Source organism: Salvelinus fontinalis, chromosome 5 (assembly GCF_029448725.1).
Source record: "Salvelinus fontinalis isolate EN_2023a chromosome 5, ASM2944872v1, whole genome shotgun sequence".
NCBI lineage: Eukaryota > Metazoa > Chordata > Actinopteri > Salmoniformes > Salmonidae > Salvelinus > Salvelinus fontinalis.
In genome coordinates, this window is record NC_074669.1 from 25,571,928 (window position 1) to 25,597,881 (window position 25,954).

At 43.7% G+C, this 25,954-nt stretch overlaps 1 protein-coding gene across 3 annotated transcripts in view; it reads left to right on the top strand.

Annotated features, from left to right (window-relative positions):
• The window catches only part of fip1l1a (FIP1 like 1a (S. cerevisiae)), a 47,805-nt gene that overhangs the window by 4,482 nt on the left and 17,369 nt on the right, over window positions 1-25,954 (top strand). Inside the window, exons 5-13 of one of the 3 annotated variants that reach the window (XM_055923006.1) lie at window positions 1,107-1,168; window positions 1,593-1,703; window positions 1,835-1,962; window positions 3,560-3,663; window positions 5,601-5,703; window positions 7,523-7,661; window positions 18,484-18,510; window positions 18,918-18,966; window positions 25,044-25,102. In XM_055923006.1, coding sequence (XP_055778981.1) covers window positions 1,107-1,168; window positions 1,593-1,703; window positions 1,835-1,962; window positions 3,560-3,663; window positions 5,601-5,703; window positions 7,523-7,661; window positions 18,484-18,510; window positions 18,918-18,966; window positions 25,044-25,102 — 782 coding nt within the window. The remainder of the gene's footprint in view (window positions 1-1,106; window positions 1,169-1,592; window positions 1,704-1,834; window positions 1,963-3,559; window positions 3,664-5,600; window positions 5,704-7,522; window positions 7,662-18,483; window positions 18,511-18,917; window positions 18,967-25,043; window positions 25,103-25,954) is intronic. The other 2 variants (XM_055923007.1, XM_055923008.1) reach the window with 2 other exon arrangements.

A 25,954-nucleotide genomic window follows, 5' to 3' on the forward strand; every position in this document is an offset into this window, starting at 1 on the left:
AGCTTGTGGAAGGCTACCTGAAACATTTGACCCAAGTTAAGTAATTTAAAGGCAATGCTACCAAATACTAATTGAGAGTATGTAAACTTCTGAGCCACTGGGAATGTGATGAAAGAAATAAAAGCTGAAATAAATGATTCTCTCTACTATTATTCTGACATTTCACATTCTTACAATAAAGGGGTGATCCTAACTGACCTAAGACGGGGCATTTTTACTTGGATTATATGTCAGGAATTGTGAAAAACTGAGTTTAAATGTATTTGGCTAAGTTGTGTGTAAACTTCTGACTTCAACTGTAAGTCATTTCAAGCCTTATTCGTACAGTTTTGTTCAATAGGAAATACATAATGTAAAATCTTTTATATTTTCATCATATTTGTACTGGGTTCTCTAGCTTGTGTCCTCAATAGTGACTACTGCTCAACAATTTAACAATTTTTACCAGAAAGGTTTTAACCTTTCTTTGAGTATGCAGCATTACTAGTTATTGTTTATGGCCCTCTCATGATAAATCATTACTTTTGGGGATTACGTAGATTACATTTCTGATGACTTTAGTTACATTTAACTGGTTTTAAATACAACAGTGTGTTACTGTCCTGCAATCTGGATTAGTTTTGATGCTCCAACTTGAGTTGAAAAGAGCATAATATATTAGACCCTGTACATTTTAGGTGGAAAACCCTTTTGTAGAGTGCTTTTTTTCACCTGGCTGTCGGCGCAACTAACATCTATTACTGTTGCCTCTCCTTTGTCACATCATTTTATGAGTTATGATTCTATGTTACAGTATGCATCTTTGGCAGCATTTTATCTCACCACCCATGTCACTTTCAGGGGTCATCAAAGCACAGTCCCCGCATGAGTCATGGGCAGCGTTTACACAGGCAGCCCAATTCAGATTTGTTTTTCTTTCAATAATAGTTTTTTTGACCAATCAGTTCAGCTCTGAAAAAGAGATGTGAAAATATCTCATGTGATTGGTCAAAAGAACAATTAGTGAAACCAATGAGTTGGGCTGTCTGTGTAAGTGCAGCATGTCTCTGTGTGTGTCCCCTTCTTGTGGTGATGATTTGTGTGTTTTTTCTTCTTTCATTGTGTAGTGCTTTTGGATCCACACCAGTTAATCTCAACATTAAGGCTGCAGGGAGAACACATGCGTCAGGTAAACACCCCTCATCTATTCCTGACTTCTGACCTTAGAAGTGAGTGTACAAAACATTAGGAACACCAGCTCTTTCCATAACGTAGACTGATCAGGTGAATGCTATGATCCCTTATTGATGTAACTTGTTAAATTCACTTCAATCATTGTAGATGAAGGGGAGAAGACAGGTTAAATAAGGATTTTTAAGCCTTGAGACAATTGAGACATGGATTGTGTATGTGTGCCATTCAGATGGTGAATGGGCAAGACAAAATATACAAGTCCATTTGAACGGGTTATGGTAGTAGATGGCAGGCGCACCGGTTTGAGTGTGTATTATGGTCACTGCATGCGTAGGAACTCATCCAGACCCACATTAATGGTAGTGGTAAGAGTGTGAAGTGAATGTGTCATTGACTGTGTCCTGTCATTTCCGGTGCAGTTGGCCCCAAAGCCAAAGGAGTGGACCTGGATGCACTGGGCAGTGTTAACGGAATCCCTGTGTTGGAGGTCGACATAGAGTCTTTTGAAGAAAAGCCGTGGAGAAAGCCTGGTAAGGGGTGTGTGTGTTGGTTGGTGTGAGGTTATGTCTTTGTGTGTGTTCTGTGCAGGTGTGAGCTCAGGTCTGGCTGATGAATGGTCTGTGATGGGGTCTGTTCAGCTTTCAGTTATGTTTGTGTTTAGGATCGGACCTCTCGGACTACTTTAACTATGGCTTTAACGAGGACACCTGGAAGACCTACTGTGAGAAACAGAGGAGACTACGCATGGGGTATGAGGGCATGAACCACGCTTCAGCCACTAAAATCATGGTACGATATCATTACTTTTGGACATACAGTGCCTTTAGAAAGTATTCACACCCCTTGGCTTTTTCCACATTTTGTGGTGTTATAGCCGGAATTTAAAATGGACACACAATCTACACACGATGCCCCATAATGCTAACGTGGAATTATGTTTTTAGAAATGTTTACAAATACATTTTAAATTAAAAGCTGAAATGTCTTGAGTTAATAAGTATTCAACCCTTTTTTGTAATGGCAAGCCTAAAATAAGTACAGGGAGTAAAAATTAGCTAAGTCATATATAATAAGTTGCATGGACTCATGTTGTGTTCAATAATAGTCTCTTACATGATTTTTAAATGACTACCCCACATATACAATTTCTGTAAGATCCCTCAGTCGAGCAGGGAATTTGAAGTACAGGTTCAACCACAAAGACCAGGGAGGTTTTCCAATGTTTCGCAAAGAATGGCACCTATTGTTAGATGGGTCAAATAAAAAAGCTGACATTGAATTTCCCTTTGAGCATGGTGCCGTTATTAATTACACTTTGGATTGTGTATCAATTCACTCAGTTGCCGGAGAGGAAACCGCTCAGGGATTTCACAATGAGGCCAATGGTGAATTTAAAACAGTTACTGAGTTTAATGGCTTTGATAGGAGTCTGAGGATGGATCAACAACATTGTAGTTACTCCACAATACTAGCATAAATGACTGAGTGAAAAGTAGGAAGCCTGTAAAGAATAAGGGAAATTCCAAAGCAAATACTGCAAAACATTTGGCAAATAAATGTACCTTTTGTCCTGAATACAGAGCGTTATGTTTGAGGTAAATCCAACACAATACGTCACTGAGTATCACTCTTCATATTTTCAAGCGTGGTGGCTGCATCATGTTATGGGTATGCTTGTCATTGACAAGGACTAGGGAGATTTTTTTAGGATAAAAAAAATATATGGAATAGACTAAGCACAGGCAACACCTTAGAGGAAAACAGTCTGCTTGGTTCAGCCTGCTTTCCAGCAGACACTGGGAGACAAATTCACCTTTCAGCAGGACAATTACCTTAAACACAAGGTCAAATATACACTGGCATTTCTTACCAAGATGACATTGAATGTGCCGAAGTGGCCTAGTTACAGTTTTGACTTAAATCGTCTTGAAAATCTATGGCAAGACTTGAAAATGGCTGTCCTAGCAATGATCAACAACCAACTTGACATGGTTTGAATATATTTTTTATAATGCGCAAATATTATAAAATTGAGGTGTGCTGTGTTCTTAGACTTACCCAGAAAAACTCACAGCTGTAATCGCTGCCGATGGTGATTTTTAACATGTAATGACTCGGGGTTGAATACCTATCTAATCAAGATATATTAGTGGTTTATTTTCTATTAATAAAATAAATTACACAATTCAATTCATTTAATCTCACTTTGTAACACAGCAAAATGTGGAAAAAGCCAAGGGGTGTGAACTGAACACTTTCTGAAGGCACTGTAGATATACTGTGATAATCTATAATATTATAAGTGCAAGAATTGTTCCCATTTTAAGAAACATTCTCAGGCTTTGACATTGTTGAGGCTGTGTGAGTGAGTTGCTCTTCCTCTTAGGTCCACCAGGGACGTTCAGCCCATGGTGATAGGGATGGGGCCCTTTCCTGCTTTAGGTCTGACTATTCCTCCCCCAGCAACCACTACAATTCAGGCTCCTCCAGGTAGGTACCCTGGTCCCCCCTCCCCCTCCCTTTCTACCACTGTGTATGTATCACAGCAGCTATGGCATAAAGGACCAGACTATGCATGTCTGTGGTAACCACTACCAGCCTAGCTGGTCATCACTGCCACACTTCACTGGTCAGTGTCACCTGGACCCCATCAAGGTGGCCAATTTGTTTATATTTTTTTTATTTCACCTTGATTTAACCAGGTAGGCCAGTTGAGAACAAGTTCTCATTTACAACTACGACCTGGCAGTCAATGGGTCACGTTTGTATTGGTCAGTGGTACCTGTGTCTGAGGTAATGTTCTTACCAAACACAATGTTACATCCTGAAATGTTACAAGTCATGGAAGGTATGCTAAGTCACTTAACTATTAAGTGGTTTGAAATAAAGGTAGAGGTGCTGCGAGCGTTGCTTAGTTAAAGTGCTCTGTTCCCTCTCTAATGAAGTCCTCATGTGCACCACCTCCCGTCACGTTCCTGTTAACGGCCACCTGTGAAGCGTTGTTTAGCGTTGGGGCAGGCTGAGCCCTGTGGGGGGGCTGCTTTTACCGTGTGAAGACGGAGGCCATGGAATTTGACTGCTCAATTACAGCGGCCAATCATTTACGGGCTTGGGCCCGTAGTAGCAGGCATTAGCAGACTGTTAGTAAATACTCCTCCTCTCCTCTCAGCCCCATGGCCTCATTCTGGTTCCACTCAGGGACCAGGTGCTCTACGCCTCAAGGAGGAGTGATGGACTATTACAAACACACACACACACACCCACCCCTCCTCTCTCTCTCGCCCTCTCTCACTCTAGCTGTCTCTCTCTCTTTCACACGCTCTTTCACTCTAGCTGTCCTCTCTTTCACACACGCTCTCTCACTTTAGCTCTGGCTCTTTCCCTCTCCCCTCAGCTACACTCTCGCTCACTTGCTTCCTCCAATCCTGTCTATTGTGAGTTTTAGCATGGCTCATGTCAGGTTGGTCCAGACTACAGACAGGGGGACAAGGGTGACTAAGATGAGCCACTTAATTAAAGGTCCGTCTCTATATAATGCCCCCTCCTCCTCGTTGCTCCCTCAGCATGGTTCCCACAGTGGAGGTCATATGATTGTAAGCATTATTCAGCCAGGGGGAAAGCAGGAAGTCAGAGCATGACAAATACACACGGCATTGTGCAAAGGATAAAGTGTTAAACGAGGTCCCACACTACACTACAGACCATCTCTCTCACTCTATTGAGCTGTGAGAACGCTGGCAGCTCCAGAAGGGTGAAAGTGGAAACTTGATGCTTGGTTGAAGGAGCACGTATTTTATTTTTTCCACATTCTCTAGATGACTGTCCAGCCTAAGGGAGGCTGTTGGTGGAATGTTACATAAAACTGTCATTTTAAGTTGCGATGTGTGTGTCAGCTTCCGGGGCTAAGCTGCTTTGTTTTCTATTTATCTGATATTCTGGTGTTTTTAGAGGCCAGAGAGAGGGACAGAGCGAGGGGGCATTAGTGAGACTGTAGCTCATAGCATCACATCGGGCTGCTGCTTGATGCAGTTTTTATGCTTTCCTCTTGTAATGTTTACTTTAGATTAAGTCCTAGTGACAGAAAGGGGTTAGTGTCCCATCTGTGTTTGGGGACGGGGGGACGGGGGGGGACGGGTGTTTTGGGGAAGTGTTGTTAGCAGAGTGCAGTGAGAGGATGACCCAGATAAGGAAGGTCATGAATTAATGGGCCTGGAGGATGGTGATGGGGTCACAGGCATTTATATAAGTCTTCTACATCTGTAGTTTATGGGATTTGAAGGCAAAAGGCCATACCCAGGTCACATCCTGAAATGTCTCTGCATTTTATAACTTGACAAAAACAAGAGATATGCATACTTGTTATACATGCTCCATGCACAGATACCAGTTGTATTATGTATGTTTACTCTGTGTTCTGCGCTGGTCAGTAGAAAGCCAAGCGGCACCATTGATGTTATTGGGGGACAAACTGGTACCATCAGCCGGGTAGAGGGACGAAGACGTCACAATATAGAAGGAAATAACATCCAGGTAATATGTCTGTTTTAATGTGATATTCTAAATGCACCCTGGGTGTTTCTCAATATACATACTATCGTGCGCCGCACTCTCATGCTCAAGTCTATTCTCCGAGGGCGTTCTCTTGAGTACGTTCTTGTGAGGACAAGTGTGGAGAACACATAAAATATTGATTTGAGAAGCACTCTCACTTCCCCCTGTAGTATGACCTCACCCTGCACCTCCCCATTCATTCACTTCCAGCCAGGACAATGGCAATAGAGACCAAACAAATTTATACACTAAGCAAATGTTTTACTTCATACTTATGAGCTAGCTGTATGGGAATCGTAATAATCTAGCTAGCCAGCTAGTTTAACAGGTAGAAACGACGAAAAACAAGTGTTATGCTAGGTACATGGCTAGCTGTCTATTCTTTGTGGGTAGATAGCTACTAATTCTAAGTTGTTAGCCATATTACATTTCTATGTGCTTTGACAGTGGGTATTGTAGGCAGGTAAACGAGCCACAAATGGACACGGTATGTATTTATTAACGTACCAAGATAAAATATTGTATTCAGGCAACATATTAGTTGAATGGGCAACATCTCTTGTATCAGATCAAATAATGTTCATTGTATTCAATAAAAACATTTTTTTTTTTACACGGTTGGGTCATATTCCTGTGCATACTCTGAAGCTTGCATCGATGCATGCTTCAAAATACACCACATCACCAAAAGTATGTGGACACCCCTTGAAATTAGTGGATTCGGCCATTTCAGCCACACCCGTTGCTGACAGGTGTATAAAATCGAGCACACAGCCATGCAATATCCAGAGACAAACATTGGCAGTAGAATGGCCTTACTGAAGAACTCCGTGACTTTCAATGTGGCACCGTCATAGGAAGCCACCTTTCCAACAACTCAGTTTGTCAAATTTCTTCACTCCTTGATCTGCCCCGGTCAAAAAGTAAGCGCTGTTATTGTGAAGTGGAAACATCTAGGAGCATCAACGGCTCAGCCACGAAGTGGTAGGCCACACAAGCTTACAGAACAGGACTGCCGAGTGCTTAAGTGCGTAGCGTGTAAAAAATTGTCTGTCCTCGGTTGCAACACTCACTACTGAGGTCCACTAACGAGTTCCAGTGAAGGGAAATCTTAACACTACAGCATACAATAACATTCTAGACAATTCTGTGCTTCCAACTTTGTGGCAACTTTTCTTGTTTTAGCAAGAAATGTGTCCCCGTGCACAAAGCGAGGTCCAAATAGAAATGGTTTGTCAAGATCGGTGTGGAATAACTTGACTGATCTGCACAGAACCCTGACCTCAATCCCATCGAACACCTTTGGGATGAATTGGAACGCCGACTGCGAGCCAGGCATAATCGCCTAACATCAGTGCCCAACCTCACTAATGCTCTTGTGGCTGAATGGAAGCAAGTCCCCGGGGCAATGTTTCAACATCTAGTGGAAAGCCTTCCCAGAAGAGTGAAGGCTGTTATAGCAGCAAAGGGGGAACCAACTCCATATTAATGCCCAAGATTTTGTTGTAATGAGATGTTCGACAAGCAGTTGTCCACATACTTTTGATCATGTATTGAATGTACTAACAGAATTATCATCCGAGAAGTGCCCCCCCCCCCCCCCCCAGTGCACCGTTTCACATACTTTGATTTAGACTCATGCCCCGACCCTCCTGTACTGCAATGTTTGCATGTTCACGGTAGTATGCATAGTGAGAAACACCCCCTATCTTTCCTCCTTGCATTAAGCTATTAAATGTACCTACCTAGTCTGAGCTTTGTTTTTGTATGTACGTGTGTGTGGGTGCATGCATTGCAGGTGCTTTCTGAGCCCCCCTCTGATGCTGAGCCTACTCCCACTAAGATGCCCCCCTTTTTTCCTCCCAACATCCCCCCGCCTCCTTTCCCGCCTCCACCCCACAATGTCAGCTCCGCCCCTCCACTCATTCCTCCACCACGTAAGTGACCTCAGCCCCACAAACGCACACTAGCGCACAAACACTGCTCCCTGTCTGGATGTCCTCTGATCAGCAGCACAGTTATGGAATGTAGAGGATAAGGTTAAGGATTGCATAAAGACACTGCTTGGAGGTCAGACAGACTGGTGAGGGTGACTCTTGTGACGCCACGGCGTGTTGGCTCCCTGGGGTCATGGGAAGATGACGTTCAACTATGACATTTCCCACTGATTAATTAGTGTTAGTGGCCACAATTTCTCTCTTTTTCGATCTCTGTTTTTCTCTCTCATTCTCTCACTCGCTCTTTTTCTATCTCTATTTCTCTCCCTCTGGCTCTCTCATTCTCGCTTTCTCTTTTTCTATCTCTATTTCTCTCCCTCTGGCTCTCTCATTCTCGCTTTCTCTTTTTCTATCTCTATTTCTCTCTGGCTCTCTTTTTCTATTTATTTCTCTCTCTCGTCCCACTGTGATTAATTAGTGTGAGTGGCCACAATTTCTCTCTCTATTTTTCTCACTCGCTCTGTCTGTGTATGTGTTGATGCATCATTAGTACAGCTGAGGGGTTTGGGGGAACAGATTACAGTATAACCCAGAGTTGCAGGTGTAAATCCCATGCTGAGAACCCTTGAAGGACAGGCTTTTTTAACCCGCTATGCATCATGGAGCATCCAGCTGTATAAATGACTGATACGTTCACCATGCCAATCCTGGAGGAATTGTGTTTGAAGCTGCACCATAAGTGATAATAAATAACACTGGATGTTGAAGGACAGGGTTGAGAGTTGGAGGTGGGTTAACATAACATAAATGTGTGTTTGTGTGCGCATGTCTCTGCCCTCTCTGGGTGAGTGTCTTTTCCCCCAGGTGTGTGTAATTCTGTCCAGGTGTGTGTCTGTCAGTGCTGTCAGTTTGCCTGACTTCCTCCTCATCTGATGAATATGAGGCAGAAGGCAGGAAGGACCCTCTGGCCTGAGCTCACAGCTGATCGCAGGCTGCCACCGCTTCATCTTCAAAGATTTCAAAAAAGCAGTCCCCCTACTCACCCCTCACACACCCCCAGCACCCCCTAAGTTCAATGAGCTCCATACCGCCTGTTGTTCAATGCGTGCCAAAACTCCTAATACAACGAAAATATCAAAAATCCTGGTGACTATGGCTTTGAAGTGTTTTTTTTATCTGTGCCTCCTCTCCTCCTTTAAGTTACAGGCCCTGCCTCCTTTTGTGATGCAAATGTCCAACGTGATAAAAATAGCTCCTGGAAAAAAGAACAAGTGCAGAGCCAGCAGATTGTGACACAAGAAATGTGCTGAACAGACCGACCATGGAAAGAGGGAGAGAGAGTGGGCTTTGTTACTCTTGGTGCAGTAGGGTCACATTAGCGGTCTAGTGTTATTGCATGATGGGGACACGTTTTAGTGCAGGGTTGTGTTGTCATTGCAGGCCAGTTTGTGTAGTGAAGCACTAAGGGATGTTGTCTGGAGCTCTAGTGTAGCACTTTGTGTACTGATCAGTGTAGTTTGGCAGATACAGTGTGGGTAGTTTGACACCTGTACTGACACTATCCCTGTAAAAAAAAACGTTATCTGTATCTGTAGAGCAGGTTTGTGGGTCTGTTATAGTCTCAGCAAACAACAAACGTTCCCACAACTTTAGAGAACGTTCCTTACGTCATTACCTAACGTTTTCATAGGAATGTTCCGGTGATGTACAAGGACTGTTTCCAAGAGACCGTTCCATTTAATGTTAAACTGAATTTACCCAGAACGTGGTTACCATGTTCTCAGAATATTAATATTCTAGACACATTTCATGGGATGTTGCAAGAACATGTGTCCAGTTTTTTATAGGGTTAGGAAAAATATTTCATCCACATCACACCAAACACACACAGAACATGTTTTCAGAATATAAGATATTAATGTTCTAGACACTTTTCATGGGAATGTTGCAAAAAACATTCCTGTGTCCAATGACCTTTAAAACAGGATGTTCTGTCATGGTCCCCTGGTGGTTTTTGTATAGTTCCCAGCTTGTTCCGAGGACGTTCCTAAAGGAGGTCGCCTGATGGTTTCAAAGAAAACGTTCTACCCCCCCCAAAAAAAATCTTTGACAATTTTTAAGGCCTTCCTCTGACACCGCCTGGTATAGAGGTTCTGGATGGCAGGAAGCTTGGCCCCAGTGATGTACTGGGCCGTACGCACTACCCTCTAGTGCCTTGCGGTCGGAGACCGAGCAGTTGCCATAACAGACAGTAATGCAACCTGTCAGAATGCTCTCGATGGTGCAACTGTAAAACCTTTTGAGGATCTGAGGACCCATGCCAAATCTGTTCAGTCTCCTGGGGGGATGACCGTTTGTTGGTGTTGTGGACGCCAAGGAACTTGAAGCTCTCAACCTGCTCCACTACAGCCCCGTCGAAGAGAATGGGGCGTGCTCTTTTCCTGTAGTTCGCAATCCTCTCCTTTGTCTTGATCACGTTGAGGGAGAGGTTGTTGTCCTTGCACCACATGGTCAGGTCTCTGACCTCATCCCTCATCCCTGTAGGCTGTCTCATTGTTGTTGGTGATCAGGCCTATCACTGTTGTGTCATCAGCAAACTTAATGATGGTGTTGGAGTCATGCCTGGCCGTGCAGTCATGAGTGAACAGGGAGTACAGGAGTGGACTGAGCACGCACCCCTGAGGTGCCCCAGGGTTGAGGAGCAGTGTGGTGGATGTGTTACCTACCCATACCACCTGGGGGCTGTCCATCAGGAAGTCCAGGATCCAGTTGCAGAGGGAGATGTTTAGTCCCAGGGTCCTTAGCTTAGTGATGAGCTTTAAGGACACTATTGTTTTGAACGCTGAGCTGTAGTCAAGGAATAGCATTCTCACATACAGTTGAATGAAGTCACCACTTTATTTCAAGAATGTGAAATGTCAGAATAATAGTAGAGAGAATGATATATTTCAGCTTTTATTTCTTTCATCACATTCCCAGTGTGTCAGAAGTTTACATACTCTCAGTTAGTATTTGGTAGCATTGCCTTTAAATTGTTTAACTTGGGTCAAACATTTCAAGTAGCCTTCCGTAAGCTTCCCACAATAAGGTGGGTGAATTTTGGCCCATTCCTCCTGACAGAGCTGGTGTAACTGAGTCAGGTTTGTAGGCCTCCTTGCTCGCACACGCTTTTTCAGTTCTGCCCACACATTTTCTAGGGGATTGAGGTCGGGGCTTTGTGATGGCCACTCCAATACCTTGACTTTGTTGTCCTTAAGCCATTTTGCCACAACTTTGGAAGTATGCTTGGGGTCATTGTCCATTTGGAAGACCCATTTGCGACCAAGCTTTAACTTCCTGACTGATGTCTTGAGATGTTGCTTCAAAATATCCACATAATTTTCCTTTCCTCATGCCATCTATTTTGTGAAGTGCACCAGTCCCTCCTGTAGCAAAGCACCCCCACAACATGACACGGCCACCCCTGTGCTTAACGGTTGGGATGGTGTTCTTCGGCCTGCAAGCCTCCCCCTTTTTCCTCCTAACATAACAATGTTCATTATGGGCAAACAGTTCTATTTTTGTTTCATCTGACCAGAGGACATTTCTCCAAAAAGTACGATCTTTGTCCCTATGTGCAGTTCAAACCATAGGCTGGGTTATTTATCGTTGTTTTGGAGCAGTGGCTTCTTCCTTGCTGAGCGGCCTTTCAGGTTATGTCGATATAGGACTCGTTTTACTGTGGCTATAGATACTTTTCTACCTTTTTCCTCCATCTTCACAAGGTTCTTTGCTGTTTTTCTGGGATTGATTTTCATTTTTCGCACCAAAGTACGTTCATCTCTAGGAGACAGAACACATCTCCTTCCTGAGCAGTATGACGGCTGCATGGTCCCATGGCGTTTATACTTGCGTACTATTGTTTGTACAGATGAACCTGGTACCTTCTGGCATTTGGAAATTGCTCCCAAGGATGAACCAGACTTGTGGAGGTCTCCAATTATTTTTTCTGATTTTTCCCATGATGTCAAGCAAAGAGGCACTGAGTTTGAAAGTAGGCCTTGAAATACATCCACAGGTACAACTCCAATTGACTCATATTATGCCAATTAGCCTATCAGAAGCTTCTAAAGCCATGACATAATTTTCTGGAATTTTCCAAGCTGTTTTAATGCACAGTCAACATAGTGTATGTACATTTCTGACCCACTGGAATTGTGATACAGTGAAATAATCTGTAAAAAATTTTGGGGAAAAATGTCTTGCACAAAGATGTCCTAACCGACTTTCCAAAACTATAGTTTGTTACAAGAAATTGTGTAGTGGTTGGAAAAGGAGTTTTAATGACTTCAACGTAAGTGTATGTAAACACCCGACTTAAACTGTATGTGTTCCTTTTGTCCAGGTGGAAAAGGGCAGTGTGGAGTGCAATAGATTGCATCATCTGTGGATCTGTTGGTGATGTATGCAATTTGTAGTGGGTCTAGGGTTTCTGGGATAATGGTGTTGATGTGAGCCATGACCAGCCTTTCAAAGCATTTCATGGCGTGAGTGCTACGGGTCGGTAGTCATTTAGGCAGGTTACCTTAGTGTTCTTTTGCACAGGGTCTATGGTGGTCTGCTTGAAACATGTTGGTATTACGGACTCAGACAGGGAGAGATTGAAGACGTTTGTCAGTGCATGCTCGGTGTACACGCCTTGGTAATCCGTCTGGCCCTGCGGCCTTGTGAATTACCTTTTTTAAAGGTCTTATTCACATCGGCTGCGGAGAGAGTGATCACACAGTCGTCAGGAACAGCTGATGCTCTCATGCATGTTTCAGTGTTACTTGCCTCGAAGCGAGCATAGAAGTTATTTAGTTCGTCTGGTAGGCTCTCGGCTGTGCTTCCCTTTTGTCTGTAATAGTTTGCAAGCCCTGCCACCTCCGAGTGTCGGAGCCGGTGTAGTGCGATTCGTTCTTGTGATACGATTCAATCCTGTGTTTACGCAAGCATTTGTTAACCCTAGGCCAAGGATTCACACTTGTAGTCCAGTGTGTTGGAATAACGGACAAACACAACATGTGACCAACAGCCATGCCGGTCAGTGCCGTATTAAGAGTAGAGAGGACTTTTTTTTATATGAGCATGGCCTTGTTTCTATTACAGCTTATTGGATGTCTGTCATTCATTTTCCATTCACCCAGGTCAATGTAACATTAATAAGTTTAGGCTACTACATGATACTCTGATTTGCCCTATAACCATCATGCGGTTGCTGCAACGTAGCCTACAAATGAAAGTTTATAACTTAGGTGCACAGGTCGTGAGACCTATTGGAGTAATTAAGATGAAAGACAGCGACACCTTCAGTACAGCATTGCACACACTTGCCTGCGTCTAGCTGATCTAGGGTGGTCATTCGTCCAACCAGTTTCTATTGGACAAACAATCTTTTTTTTTTTTTGACAAAATTAGGTAGTTCCCTCCCCATTTTGTTCCGTTTGCTTCTGTTTAAGAAACGTTTTGCAACAGAATCCGCTGAATGAATACACCCCTGATCACTCGAACACACACTTCACATTTTATAGCCTACGTCTTTGTCATCATAACGTTATAGTCAACAAACTTTAACTAACGCGTTTGTACACATTGATTGGATTGTGGGTTTACTATCACGCAGTACAGTGTACAGCAAGCAGACGTGGCGTAGCGGAAAGATCGGAATGCCGTGAACCAAGAGCATGTGTGTTCAAGTCCTAGGTAAGAACATGTTGAATAGTAATGACTGTATAAATGACCATGCACGATGTGATCATGTGTGTCAAATATGTATGTTGAAAATGCTGTATATTGAAAGCATTGTGTGTGTGTGTGTTCCTAACCTTGCCAACAGACAGAGCTCTGAATGGATCAGGTCCTTGATGGGCTTGGCAACAGTAACAAGGGGTGATGTTTCTTTAGGACCATCAGGCGACGTCCTAAAAACGTCTTTAGGGAACAAGCAGTGAATTATCCAATAACCTACACGGGACCATGGCAGAATGTCCTATGTTTTAAACGTTCTTGTACACAGGAATGTTCTTGCAATGTCCCGTGAAACGTGTCGAGATCATGTAATATATTATATTCTGGCAACCCATGTTCTGTGTATTGTAGGCCGTCATTGTAAAATAAGAATTTGTTCTTAACTGACTTGCCTAGTTAAATAAAAAATGTTCGGTGTGACGTTGATGGAATATTCTCCTAACCCTCAGAAAACTGGACACAGGAATGTTCTTGCAATGTCACATTAAACGTGTGTAGAACATGTATATTGTTTATTCTGAGAACATGGTAACCACGTTCTAGGTAAATTCTGTTTGGGATTAAGGAAATAACTCTAATGCCAAAACATGTTAAATAGATTCACGGGAGATGTTTGTTAACATACATAGAATGTTCCCAAAACTAACGGAAAACTGGACTCTAAAACATCAGGGGGCCATTATGGGTAACATGACAAAAACGTTCCATTTTCCTAGAATTGCTAGCTGGGGTGGTATCAGCCTATATCTACACTGATGCAGTAGTCGGAACATAATAGTTTTTGGATCAGTGATTGGCTAATTCTGCTAGGGCGGAGGTCAATGTGACTCACTTAGGGCAAGATCAATAATGGAAGAAACATTGACAAGCTAGTGCTGCCAGTTCAAAGTAGTGTGTATTTAGCTAACCATTGTGAATGCAGGCAGCCCATAGAGTGGGGCAGCAGTAGGCTGCATTCTGTAGAGCATATCGGTTCAATCTAAAAGCCTCCTGCATAATGACTCTGAAACGTTAGCATGCGAGAGAGCCACGCAAGCACAATCACCAGCAATTAGCCCTCAGCCATTATCTTTCTCATACACTGCCAAGCGTGGAGCTTAAACCCTAATCAAATACTTGCTTTGAGATCACGACAGGTAGGAACAATTACACACGCAAACATATATGGTATGTGTGAGTGTTTACTGTGTGCGTGCGAGCAAGCACAAGTATTAGTCTATTGAAATACAGTACCAGTCAAGTTTGGACAAACCTAATTCAAGGTTTAAAAACAAAACACACAAAAAAACGTTTCTACATTGTAGTGAATAATAGAGAAGACATAACTAGTTTAGTAACCATAAAAGTGGTAAACGCATCAAAATATATATTTTATATTCTTCAAAGTAGCCATCCTTTGCCTTGACAGCTTTGCACACTCTTGGCATTCTCTCAACCAGCTTCACCTGGAATAGTTTTCCAACAGTCTTGAAGGAGTTCCCACATATGCTGAGCACCTGCTGGCAGATTTTTTTGTTCCTTCTCTGCGGTCCAAATCATCCCAAACCATCTCAATTGGGTTGAGGTCGGGTGATTGTGGAGGCCAGGTCATCTGCTGCAGCACTCTCCTTCTTGGTCAAATAGCCCTTACACAGCCTGAAGGTGTGTTGGGTCATTGTCCTGTTGAAAAACAAATGATAGTCCCACTAAGCACAAACCAGATGGGATGGTGTTTCGCTGCAGAATGCTGTGTTAGCCATGCTGATGACAGTGTGCCTTGAATTCTAAATAAGTCACTGACAGTGACCAGCAAAGCACCCCCACACTCAGCATGGAGGAGGAGGTGCGATCAAGGTTGGAACCACAGATACGGAGATCATTCGTTCACCTACTCGGCGTCTCACAAAGACATGGTGGTTAGAACCAAAAATCGCAATTTTCAAATCTCAAAGGACAGATTTCCACCAGTCTAATGTCCATTGTTCCTGTTTCTCGGCACAAGCAAGTCTCTTCTTATTATCAGTGTCCTTTAGTAGTAGTTTCTTTGCAGAAATTCGACCAAGAAGGTCTGATTTCACGCAGTCTCCTCAACAGTTGATACTTTAACTCTGTGAAGCATTTATTTGGGCTGTAATTTCTGAGGCTGGTAACTAATTAACTTATCCTCTGCAGCAGAGGTAACTCTGGGTCTTCCTTTCATGTGGCGGTCCTCATGCGAGCCAGTTTCATCATAGTGCTTGATGGTTTTTGCGACTGCACTTGAAGAAACTTTCAAAGTTCTTGAAATGTTCCAGATTTCTTATTACTACATGATTCCATATGTGTTATTTCATATTTTTGATGTCTTCACTATTATTCTACAATGTAGAAAACAGTAAAAATAAAGAAAAACCCTTGAATGAGTTGGTGTCCAAACTTTTGACTCGTACTGTATGCTCAATCACATTTGAGCAACAGCTTTTGGAATTTAAATGGGTCAGCTAACGTATTTAAATGGGCACGATCAAGACAAGGCTGTGATTTTGGAGTCCAATGTACAAATCTAGTGTTCATTTTGCAAAGCACAATGCCATTGACGGAGGAATGGAGGAGAGGAGCCAGACTCGAGTTGTTTAATCAGTTTTACATTACATACAGTGTTTCATTTATCCTCCATCATCCCATTACTGATGCATATGCATAAAACTGGAAAACAGATTTGAACAACTTGTTTTTAGGGCATTTTGTTATGTTCTATGTATTATGGATGTATGCATGTGAAGCTTTTAGTTGAGTGCTTTGTTGCAGGGCAGTATTTCTTTGTGCGCGTGAATGTTTTAGTGTGGTCGAGTTTCCTCCGGGCCAGGTCCTAGTGAAACCCATCACAGTGTGCCTTCAGGGTTGTTCTGTCAATGAAGGCAGTGCCTGAAACTAGACCAGCAGCAGGAGAGGCAGACGGCACCATGTCCAGAGATTTGTTTTCAGTGTCCTCTGCTCCTGCATCAAGGAAGGACAATTTTCTCTGTGAGGATGTTCATCTGCGATCTTACTAGCTGTGTGGCTCCCCTTAGTTACCAGGTGTCTGAGGTATCAAAGGCTTTGGTTCTCCATAGTGAGCAGTTCAGCCCCTGTTTCCACATTGAGCGGGAAGGAAGACACTTCTACGTTTCACTCTCAACGCAGGGGAGTTACTGCATGCTCTTTTTAAAACTTCACAAACTTTTCTTTCTTTTGTTTCAGCCCTTTCTACTTTTTTTTCTGTTGATGAAAACTTCTCTGAAACTTACTCACATCAGGAGTCTTTGTGAAAAAACATAAAGGAATGGTGCCCAGATGTGTGTGTGTGTGTGTGTGTGTGTGTGTGTGTGTGTGTGTGTGTAGTGTTTTAGCCTCTTCAAAGGAGTGTGTGTGTGTGTGCGTGTTTTGAAGGGCAGTTTGTGTGTCACTCCCAGACATGAAAGCTTCTAGCATAAAATAGTGGGTTCATTTACAAGTGCAGTCAGCCATTTGACTGGGGCTGGTTTTATGAATGTTAGAGGGATGTGTGATTCTGTTTTGACATTCTGGCACCTCCCCAATATAGGATATGCCTGTTTTCAAGTTTCTCTGCCTCAAACAGAAATCTCCTAAATACGATAAAGCCTAATAAAAGATAATGTGGTGGTTGTGGCAGCTTATTTTACTGTCTGCTTGCTTGCATGCATGTGCACACAGATCATTAGGCCTATTATTGGCTCATGATGAGTAGTACAGTTGTTGGCCTCGAGCAGTGATACACTACATGACCAAAAGTATGTGGACACCTGCTCGACGAACATCTCTTTACAAAATCATGGGCATTAATATGGAGTTGGTCCCCCCCTGTGCTGCTATAACAGCCTCCACTCTTCTGGGAAGGCTTTCGACTAGATGTTGGAACATTGCAGCGGGGACTTGTTTCCATTCAGCCATGAGCATTAGTAAGGCGGGCACTGATGTTGGGCAATTAGGCCTGGCAAGCAAGTCGGTGTTCCAATTCATCCCAAAGGTGTTTGATGGGGTTGAGGTCAGGGCTCTGTGCAGGCCAGTCAAGTTCTTTCACACCGATCTCGACCTCGCTTTGTGCACGGGGGTATTGTCATGATGAAACAGGATTGGGCCTTTCCCAAACTGTTGCCACAAAATTGTAAGCACAGAATTGTGAAGAATGTCATTGTATGCTGTACCGTTAAGATTTCCCTTCACTGAAACTAAGGGGCCTAGCCCAACAAACAGCCCCAGATCATTATCCCTCCTCCACCGAACTTGTTGGCACTATACATTCGGGCAGGTAGCGTTCTCCTGGCATCTGCGAAACCCAGATTTGTCAGTTGCGCATGGTGATCTTAGGCTTGTGTGTGGCTGTTCGGCCATGGAAACCCATTTCATGGAGCTTCCTACGAACCGTTTTTGTGCTGACGTTGCTTCCAGAGGCAGTTTGGAACTCGTTAGTGAGTGTTGTAACCGAGGACAGATGATTTTTACGTGCTACCGCTTCATCACTCTGCGGTCCCGTTCTGTGAGCTTGTGTGGCCTACCACTTTGCGTCTGATCCGTTGTTTCTCCTAGACGTTTCCACTTCACCATAACAGCACTTACAGTTGACCGAGGCAGCTCTAGCAGGGCAGAAATTTGACAAACTGACTTGCTGGAAAAGTGTCATCCTATGACAGTGCCACGCTGAAAGTCACCGCTCTTCAGTAAGGCCATTCTACTGCCAATGTTTGTCTATGGAGATTGCATGGCTGTGTGCTCAATTTTATAGAACTGTCAGCAACAAGTGTAGCTGAATTAGCCGAATCTACTAATTTGAAGAGGTGTCCACATACTTTTGTATATTTAGTGTATGTTCAATGACCTCAGATAAAAAGCCATCAGAGGTCATTAACTACTGTGTTGTGTGGGATCTTAAAATATAAAATTTTCTGAGGTGGGAGGAGTTTTCATTTGTACATTAGGCCTACTCTCTACCTGCTGCCATGGTGTCTGACTGACTGTTCTGTTGAAGATTTGGAGCGATAACGTTGTTTTTACCTGATATTATTATAACTGTGTCTGTGCGTGTTGATGTGCCTTCCAGGGATCCCCATCAATGTTCCTCCACCTGGTAAGCATTTCTACAGTGATGGAAACAGGATATTGTGTGTCACAGATGTTGGTTCTGGTCTACACTGGATGTTGTGCATGGCAGATGTTTGTGTTGTTGATAGTGGATTGTAGGACTAGTGTCCATGCTGAATGATGGCTTAACCATGACACGGACTGAATATTTGGTGAAAACAAAACTAGTTAGCAATAGTACTTTTAAGTTAGCATCGTGAGAAGAGGGAAATTTGAATTTAATGCCTATGAGAAATGAAATGAATGCAATATTCAACAATACTGTCATGATTCTGGTCCAATGCGGTGAGCAACGATTGCCTATCCGGGGTCTGGAAGAAACATTTTCAGCTATCTGTTTATGCCCAGTAATCACAACTTGATGACTGACATACGGTGTCGTCTTTCCTGCAGGCTACCCTCCTGGCGCACCACCACCTTCTCTGATTCCTACCTTAGACAGGTGAGTCTGTTCTGTCCTGTGTGTCTGTCTGTCTACAGAATGATAGCGCTCTGATTGTTTGTACAGGCTGCACTACATGGGGAGTAGGATCAGGAGAGACAGAAGGAGAAAGGGTGGAGACAATGACATAAACAGAGACAGAGCGAGAGAAGGGCAAGAACACAGCTACTGCCCAACCAGACAGACTGGAGCCAGGAGAACACACAGGCAAGAGATAATGAAAAGGATAATATAGAAATATACAAGTCAAAGGGATACTGCTAGATCCTGGCATGTTCTAATTACCCAGGGTCCGATAAACACGTGGATACTATTTTTATGTATTCCATGGTATCCACACGTTTATTTAATTAGAACAAAGGCTTAAATGCCAGAATCTCAGTAATCCCTTCAAGGGAAGGAGATGAATGTATTTAGAGAGATTATTGTAGATGTGTATTGACGGTACATTGATGACAGCTACCATTGCTTGATTGACAGGGATAAACGCTCAGTTGAAATGAAGAATTTAGAGCAGTGGAGGTTTCTCAGCAGGTTTAATAAAAATAGTGAAATAAACTCAGCAAAAAAAGAAACAGACCTTTTTCAGGACCCTGTCTTTCAAAGATAATTCGTAAAAATCCAAATGGCTTCACAGATCTTCATTGTAAAGGATTTAAACACTGTTTCCCATGCTTGTTCAATGAACCAGAAACAATTAATGAACATGCACCTGTGGAAGGGTCGTTAATTGCCTAAGCTGTTAGTGTCTTAAGGTCACAGTTATGAAAACATAGGACACGAAAGAGGCCTTTCTACTGACTCTGAAAAACACCAAAAGAAAGATGCCCAGGGTTCCTGCTCATCTGCATGAACATGCCTTAGGCATGCTGCAAGGAGGCATGAGGACTGCAGATGTGGCCAGGGCAATAAATTGCAATGTTTGCACTGTGAGACGCCTAAGACTGCACTACAGGGAGACAGTACGGACAGCTGATCGTTCTCGCAGTGGCAGACCACGTGTAACAACACCTGCACAGGATCAGTACATCCGAACATCACACCTGTGGGACAGGTACAGGATGGCAACAACAACTGCCCGAGTTACACCAGGAACGCACAATCTCTCCATCTGTGCTCAGACTGTCCACAATAGGCTGAGAGAGGCTGGACTGAGGGCTTGTAGGCCTGTTGTAAGGTAGGTTCTCACCAGACATCACTGGTAACAACGTCGCCTATGGGTACAATCCCAACGTCGCTGGACCAGACAGGACTAGCAAAAAGTACTCTTCACTGATTCGCATTTATCATCGAAGGAATGAGCGTTACACCGAGGCCTGTACTCTGGAGCGGGATTGATTTGGAGGTGGAGGGTCCGTCATGTTCTGGGGCGTTGTGTCACAGCAACATCGGACTGAGCTTGTTGTCATTGCAGGCAATCTCAATGCTGTGCGTTACAGGGAACACATCCTCCTCCCTCATGTGGTACCCGTCCTGCAGGCTCATCCTGACATGACCCTCCAGCATGACATTCCACCAGCCATACTGCTCGTTCTGTGCGTGATTTCCTGCAAGACAGGAATGTCAATGTTCTGCCATGGCCAGCGAAGAGCCTGGATCTCAATCCCATTGAGCACGTCTGGGACCTGTTGGATCGGAGGGTGAGGGCTAGGGCCATTCCCCCCCAGAAATGTCCAGGAACTTGCAGGTGCCTTGGCAAATCTGGTGCAGTCCATGTGGAGGAGATGCATTGCAGTACTTAATGCAGGCTGTGGCCACACTAGATACTGACTGTTACTTTTGATTTTGAACCCCCCCCCCCCCCCCCCCCTTGTTCATTTACACATTCCATTTCTGTTATTTGCCAGCAGCATACTACCCTGCATACCACTGCTGGCTTGCTTCTGAAGCTAAGCAGGGTTGGTCCTGGTCAGTCCCTGGATGGGAGACCAGATGCTGCTGGAAGTGGTGTTGGAGGGCCAGTAGGAGGCACTCTTTCCTCTGGTCTAAAAAAAAATATCCCAATGCCCCAGGGCAGTGATTGGGGACACTGCCCTGTGTAGGGTGCCGTCTTTCGGATGGGACGTTAAACGGGTGTCCTGACTCTCTGAGGTCATTAAAGATCCCATGGCACTTATCATAAGAGTAGGGGTGTTAACCCCGGTGTCCTGGCTAAATTCCCAATCTGGCCCTCAAACCATCATGGTCACCTAATAATCCCCAGTTTACAATTGGCTCATTCATCCCCCTCTCCCCTGTAACTATTCCCCAGGTCGTTGCTGCAAATGAGAACGTGTTCTCAGTCAACTTACCTGGTAAAATAACGGTAAAATAAAAAATAAAAATAAAAAATTCACATGTCTGTGGAATTGTTCAGTTTGTCAGTTGTTGAATCTTGTTATGTTCATACAAATATTTACACATGTAAAGTTTTCTGAATATAAACGCAGTTGACAATGAGGACGTTTCTTTTTTTGCTGAGTTTATTAAAGTTGTTATTTTTTAGATCAAACTATATTCGCGTCACAAAATAATTGATTTAAACAAACTGTTTTGCAAAGAAGGTCTACAGTAGCCTCAACAGAACTTTGTAGGGTTGCACCATGGTGTAGCCAGAGGACAGCTAGTTTCCGTCCTCCTCTGGTTACATTGACTTCAATACAAAACCTAGGAGGCTTGTGGTTCTCACCCCCTTCCATAGACTTATACAGTAATTGACAACTTCAGGAGGACGTCCTCCAACCTATATTTTTTTCACTTACTTAGTTAGTGAATGCAGCTAGCTAGTTTAGCCTACTCAAACACCTGGCTCAAATAAAGAGGGATGCTATGTTGCCTAGCTGGCTATGGCTATCCAACACTGGAACTCTTCCAAGTCAAGGTAAGCTTTTATGTGAACACCTTCTTGTCGAACACCTCTTTCCAAAATCATGGGCATTAATATGGAGTTGGTCCCCAATTTGCTGCTATAACAGCCTCCACTATTTTTGGAGGACTTTTCACTAGATGTTGGTACATTGCTGGGGGGACTTCCTTCCATTCAGCCCCAAGCGCTTTAGTGAGGTCAGACACTGATGTTAGGCGATTAGGCCTGGCTCGCAGTCAGCGTTACAATTCATCCCAAAGGTGTTTGATGGGCTTGAGATCAGGGTTCTGTGCAGGCCAGTCAAGTTCTTTCACACCGATCTCGACAAACCATTTCTGTATGCACCTCGCTTTGTGCACAGGGGCATTGTCATGCTGAAACCGGAGAGAGCCTTCCCTAAACTGTTGCCACAAAGTTGGAAGCACAGAATCGTCTAGAATGTCATTGTATGCTGTAACATTAAGATTTCCCTTCACTGGAACTCGGTAGTGGAAGATGTAGTGAGTGTTGCAACCGAGAACAAGCTATTTTTAAGCTCTACACGATTTTGTCAAATCAAATCCCTATGCCTGTCTACAGACCCGAGAGAACATTTGAATGCGTATTTGACTCTTTTTCGGATTTGCTTCACTGTGCTCCATCCCTGACCTTGTAGTTGGAGTGGCCAAATAAGGCAGTTAAACCATGAGAGTAGTCTCCTGTTTGTGACTTGAGTCTCCTGTTTATCAGTTACTATCCAATGCTTCCCTCCCTCATTCCCTTGCTCCCACTCTCTCCTTAACAAAACAGCCTCAAGTCACAGCCTTTCTGCATACTCCCACAACTCAGCTTGAATTTATACCACTTAGATCACCACAGGGCCATGTTCTGCTGCAGGCTCAGGCTGTGTCTGGATATTCTTACATGGCCTAATTGCATCGTTGCCTTTTTTATTCTGTTGATTTATTTATTTAGTTTATCTACCCACGTGGATTTAGTTTTCAATTTCTTCTTGCCTCCCTTTTTCTTTGTCTGTCTATCCTGCTTCCTGTCTGCCTGTTTTTCTGACTTTCTCTTCTAACTAAAATGTTCCCCTAATTTCCTTTATCTGTCTGTCTGAATTCAATCACCACTCACCAGTCTCCAGTCTAATGGTCTAAACTCACCAAAGCAGAGCGTGTGATTTATTTTAGAATGCATTGTTTTTAATTATAATAACCCAACCGAAGCAGGGTGGGTGGGTTGTCTGCTTTGACGCCTCGCTCAATTAGAAAGTGTCTTCTCTATTTTTGCGTTTTATCGCTAGAGCTGTCACACAAAACAAACATTTTGTCATTCACTTTTTTTTGAGCTCATTTGAATTGGAATAGGTAGCTAAAGGTTAAGCCTACTATACATGCTAAATTAGACCAACTTATGGAAACGCAACATCGCTATCAGCAAAGAAGATTGGAGATATGGACTATACTGCTAGCATACAGTCACTGCTCTCGCTGTCCCATCTGTTCAACCCAACTCCCTCTGCTTGCTCCGCCAGCCTGCTTCTGGTGAGTTTTTCACTTAAAGGATGGTTCCTCTCACATCTGTCCTCTGCCAAATCCTTGTCTCTCTCTTCCAGCCATCTCCACTCACATTTATTAATAATTTCCTCATTTACCTTCAAACGTCTCTCTCTCATACTGATGCACACACACACACACACACACACACACACACACACACACACACACACACACGTATACACACTCCTGACTTTGAATATTGTGTTGAATTTTTCCCTAGGGGGATTTTAGGAACTGCAGGTAGTACTGGCATGGTCCTGAGCTCTGATTCCTCTGCCAGTCACTTTGAGGCCCAGGGGCCTCCTTAGGCCCAGCCCAGGGAGAGTATAAGACCACTCCTCTCTATGTTGATCCCACATACTCACCCTACTTCTCTCTCTTCTCTGAGAGCCAACTGCCATGGAACCCCAATTGGTCCTCTGACCCATTTCCTCCTCCTCCTGACCAATCAGCCACGGAGGAATGTGCCTCCCAACTCTGTTTCTGTACTGCACGGACTCCCCTATGACAGTCTGCCTCTAAAGGCACTACATTTCCTGCATAGATTGAGTTTAATTTTGACCTTTTTTTAATGGTGATTACAGACAAAGTGGTGTGGGGAAGTCCTGTACACTGATTAACCATTAAACACTGCCAAGAGTAATGATCCCCATCTGTAAGTGCCACAGCCAAGTCATCCTGCATGTATCCATTCACAAATAGACCCATCCATCCGCCTTCTACCACTGTTCCTAATTTTCTAGTCATTCCACAGAGAGAAGCCTGCCAGGCCTAAGAGGGAGCAGGTGGGAGTATTTATAGATCAGTATGTTTGGACACACACCTGGTGAGAAGCAGTCCTCTTAGACGGGCCTCACCCTCTTCACCTTCGGGCCCGTGTGGAAATTGTAACTAAGCGAGCGTGTCGCCAGGCTGTGGCGGTGCGGATGGGCAGTGGATCCTGCCAATATCAGTAATACATCCCCCCCGCCTCCCTCTTCCTCCCCCCTGGTTGGCGGGCGAGTGCTGCGCTTTGACAACGAGCCAGTCACATCAAACAGGCGGGAAATGGAGTTCTGAATTTGGAAGAGCTCTTTGATCGTTAAGTTACCAGACCCGTTCCCTTACCTTCCTTTCTTTTTTCATTGTTTCTTTTTTGAACTCCATACGTTTATTTGCCTTCTTTCTTTTATCGGCCATTAAAATGAATGACTTCCTGCGCTGAGTGTTCTGGCTGCCACGGGCTGACTGGCTGCTCTCAGTCCAATTGTTAGACGTTATTTGTTCTCATTTTATCCGTGACGTGTGTTTGCCTGAAGTTTTCCATATGTGTAGTAGAATGTGAGAGCCACTACTCGGCCACATGTGGTGTCAACCAGAGGTTAGAGCGTTGAGCTGAACATTAGGACTACGTGGCCTACTACTAGACCGTCGGACACAACTCCAGCCATCAAGGGCCCCAGTCCTGTTCTTACTGTCTCCATGGGACACTATACTGTAGCAATTATTCTGCTGTTATGTCCTTCCAGGTTCAAAATAGATACACTGCTGTATGATCAAGAGATGTGGATGAAACCTAATCAGATGCACAGGAGTACAAATGTGTTTCTCCTAGAGTGGACTGAGTGTTATACGCTTCTGGTTTGTGTAGTTGTTTTGTGTGTGAATGATGATGTGACCTCGCATGACATTCTCTATGTTCTCCCTACCAGTGGACGCTCTGGAGGCTATGATGGTCGCTCAGCTCCACCGTACCCCCCCTTCCCTCCAGGTAGGCCTCTCCTAGAGTACAGAGTGGAGATTATAGAGGATGTCACATTCACATCTTGCAGTTTGTACTGGTAACTTCCGAAATGATGGAAACACTTGATTAAATGAGGGATACAACGTGTATTGAAAGCAGGTGCTTCCACACAGGTGTGGTTCCTGAGTTGATTGAGCAGTTAGCATCCCATCATGCTTCGGGTCATGTAAATAAAGGCTGGGCTGGCCATTGTTTTGGCTAACATGGCTATCTCCACATAGGAGGATGTTGATAAACGATGTAAGTCAAATGCCATGGCCAGGTCAGTCACCAGATCTCAACCCAATTGAACACTTATGGGAGATTCTGGAGCACTGCCTGAGACAGTGTTTTCCACAACCATCAACAAAACACCAAATTATGGAATTTTATCTTGACCTTAAAGTCAACAGTACTGTGCAGAAAATGGCATAAACAAAGATACCTATTTGAAATACAGCATTTTCACACCCTCAATGACACTAATGGAAGGGATGTGAAGGTCCATACGTGTGCCAGTGATGCCTCTGGAGTTTAGGGATATAATGGGACATTAGTTGGTTCTTCCAGTGGAATAGCCCACAATCAGTCATTCACACCATTTCCTGCTTCCGCTGACATTTTTGGAACATGGAAAATTAGGATATTTCTTTCTGAAGAAAATTGACCCTTCAACTGGTGTGTTTTAAATTAGATTAGATAAATTAGATTAGCATGTTTGTGGCTTTCTAAAAATCCTGTTTTGAGAGATTTTTGTTTTGATGAAGCACTGCACTCTGAAGTTACATTGTTCATTTATTGAGCTGTCATTTAGAATTTTCTTTGCAGAAAGTTGAATAC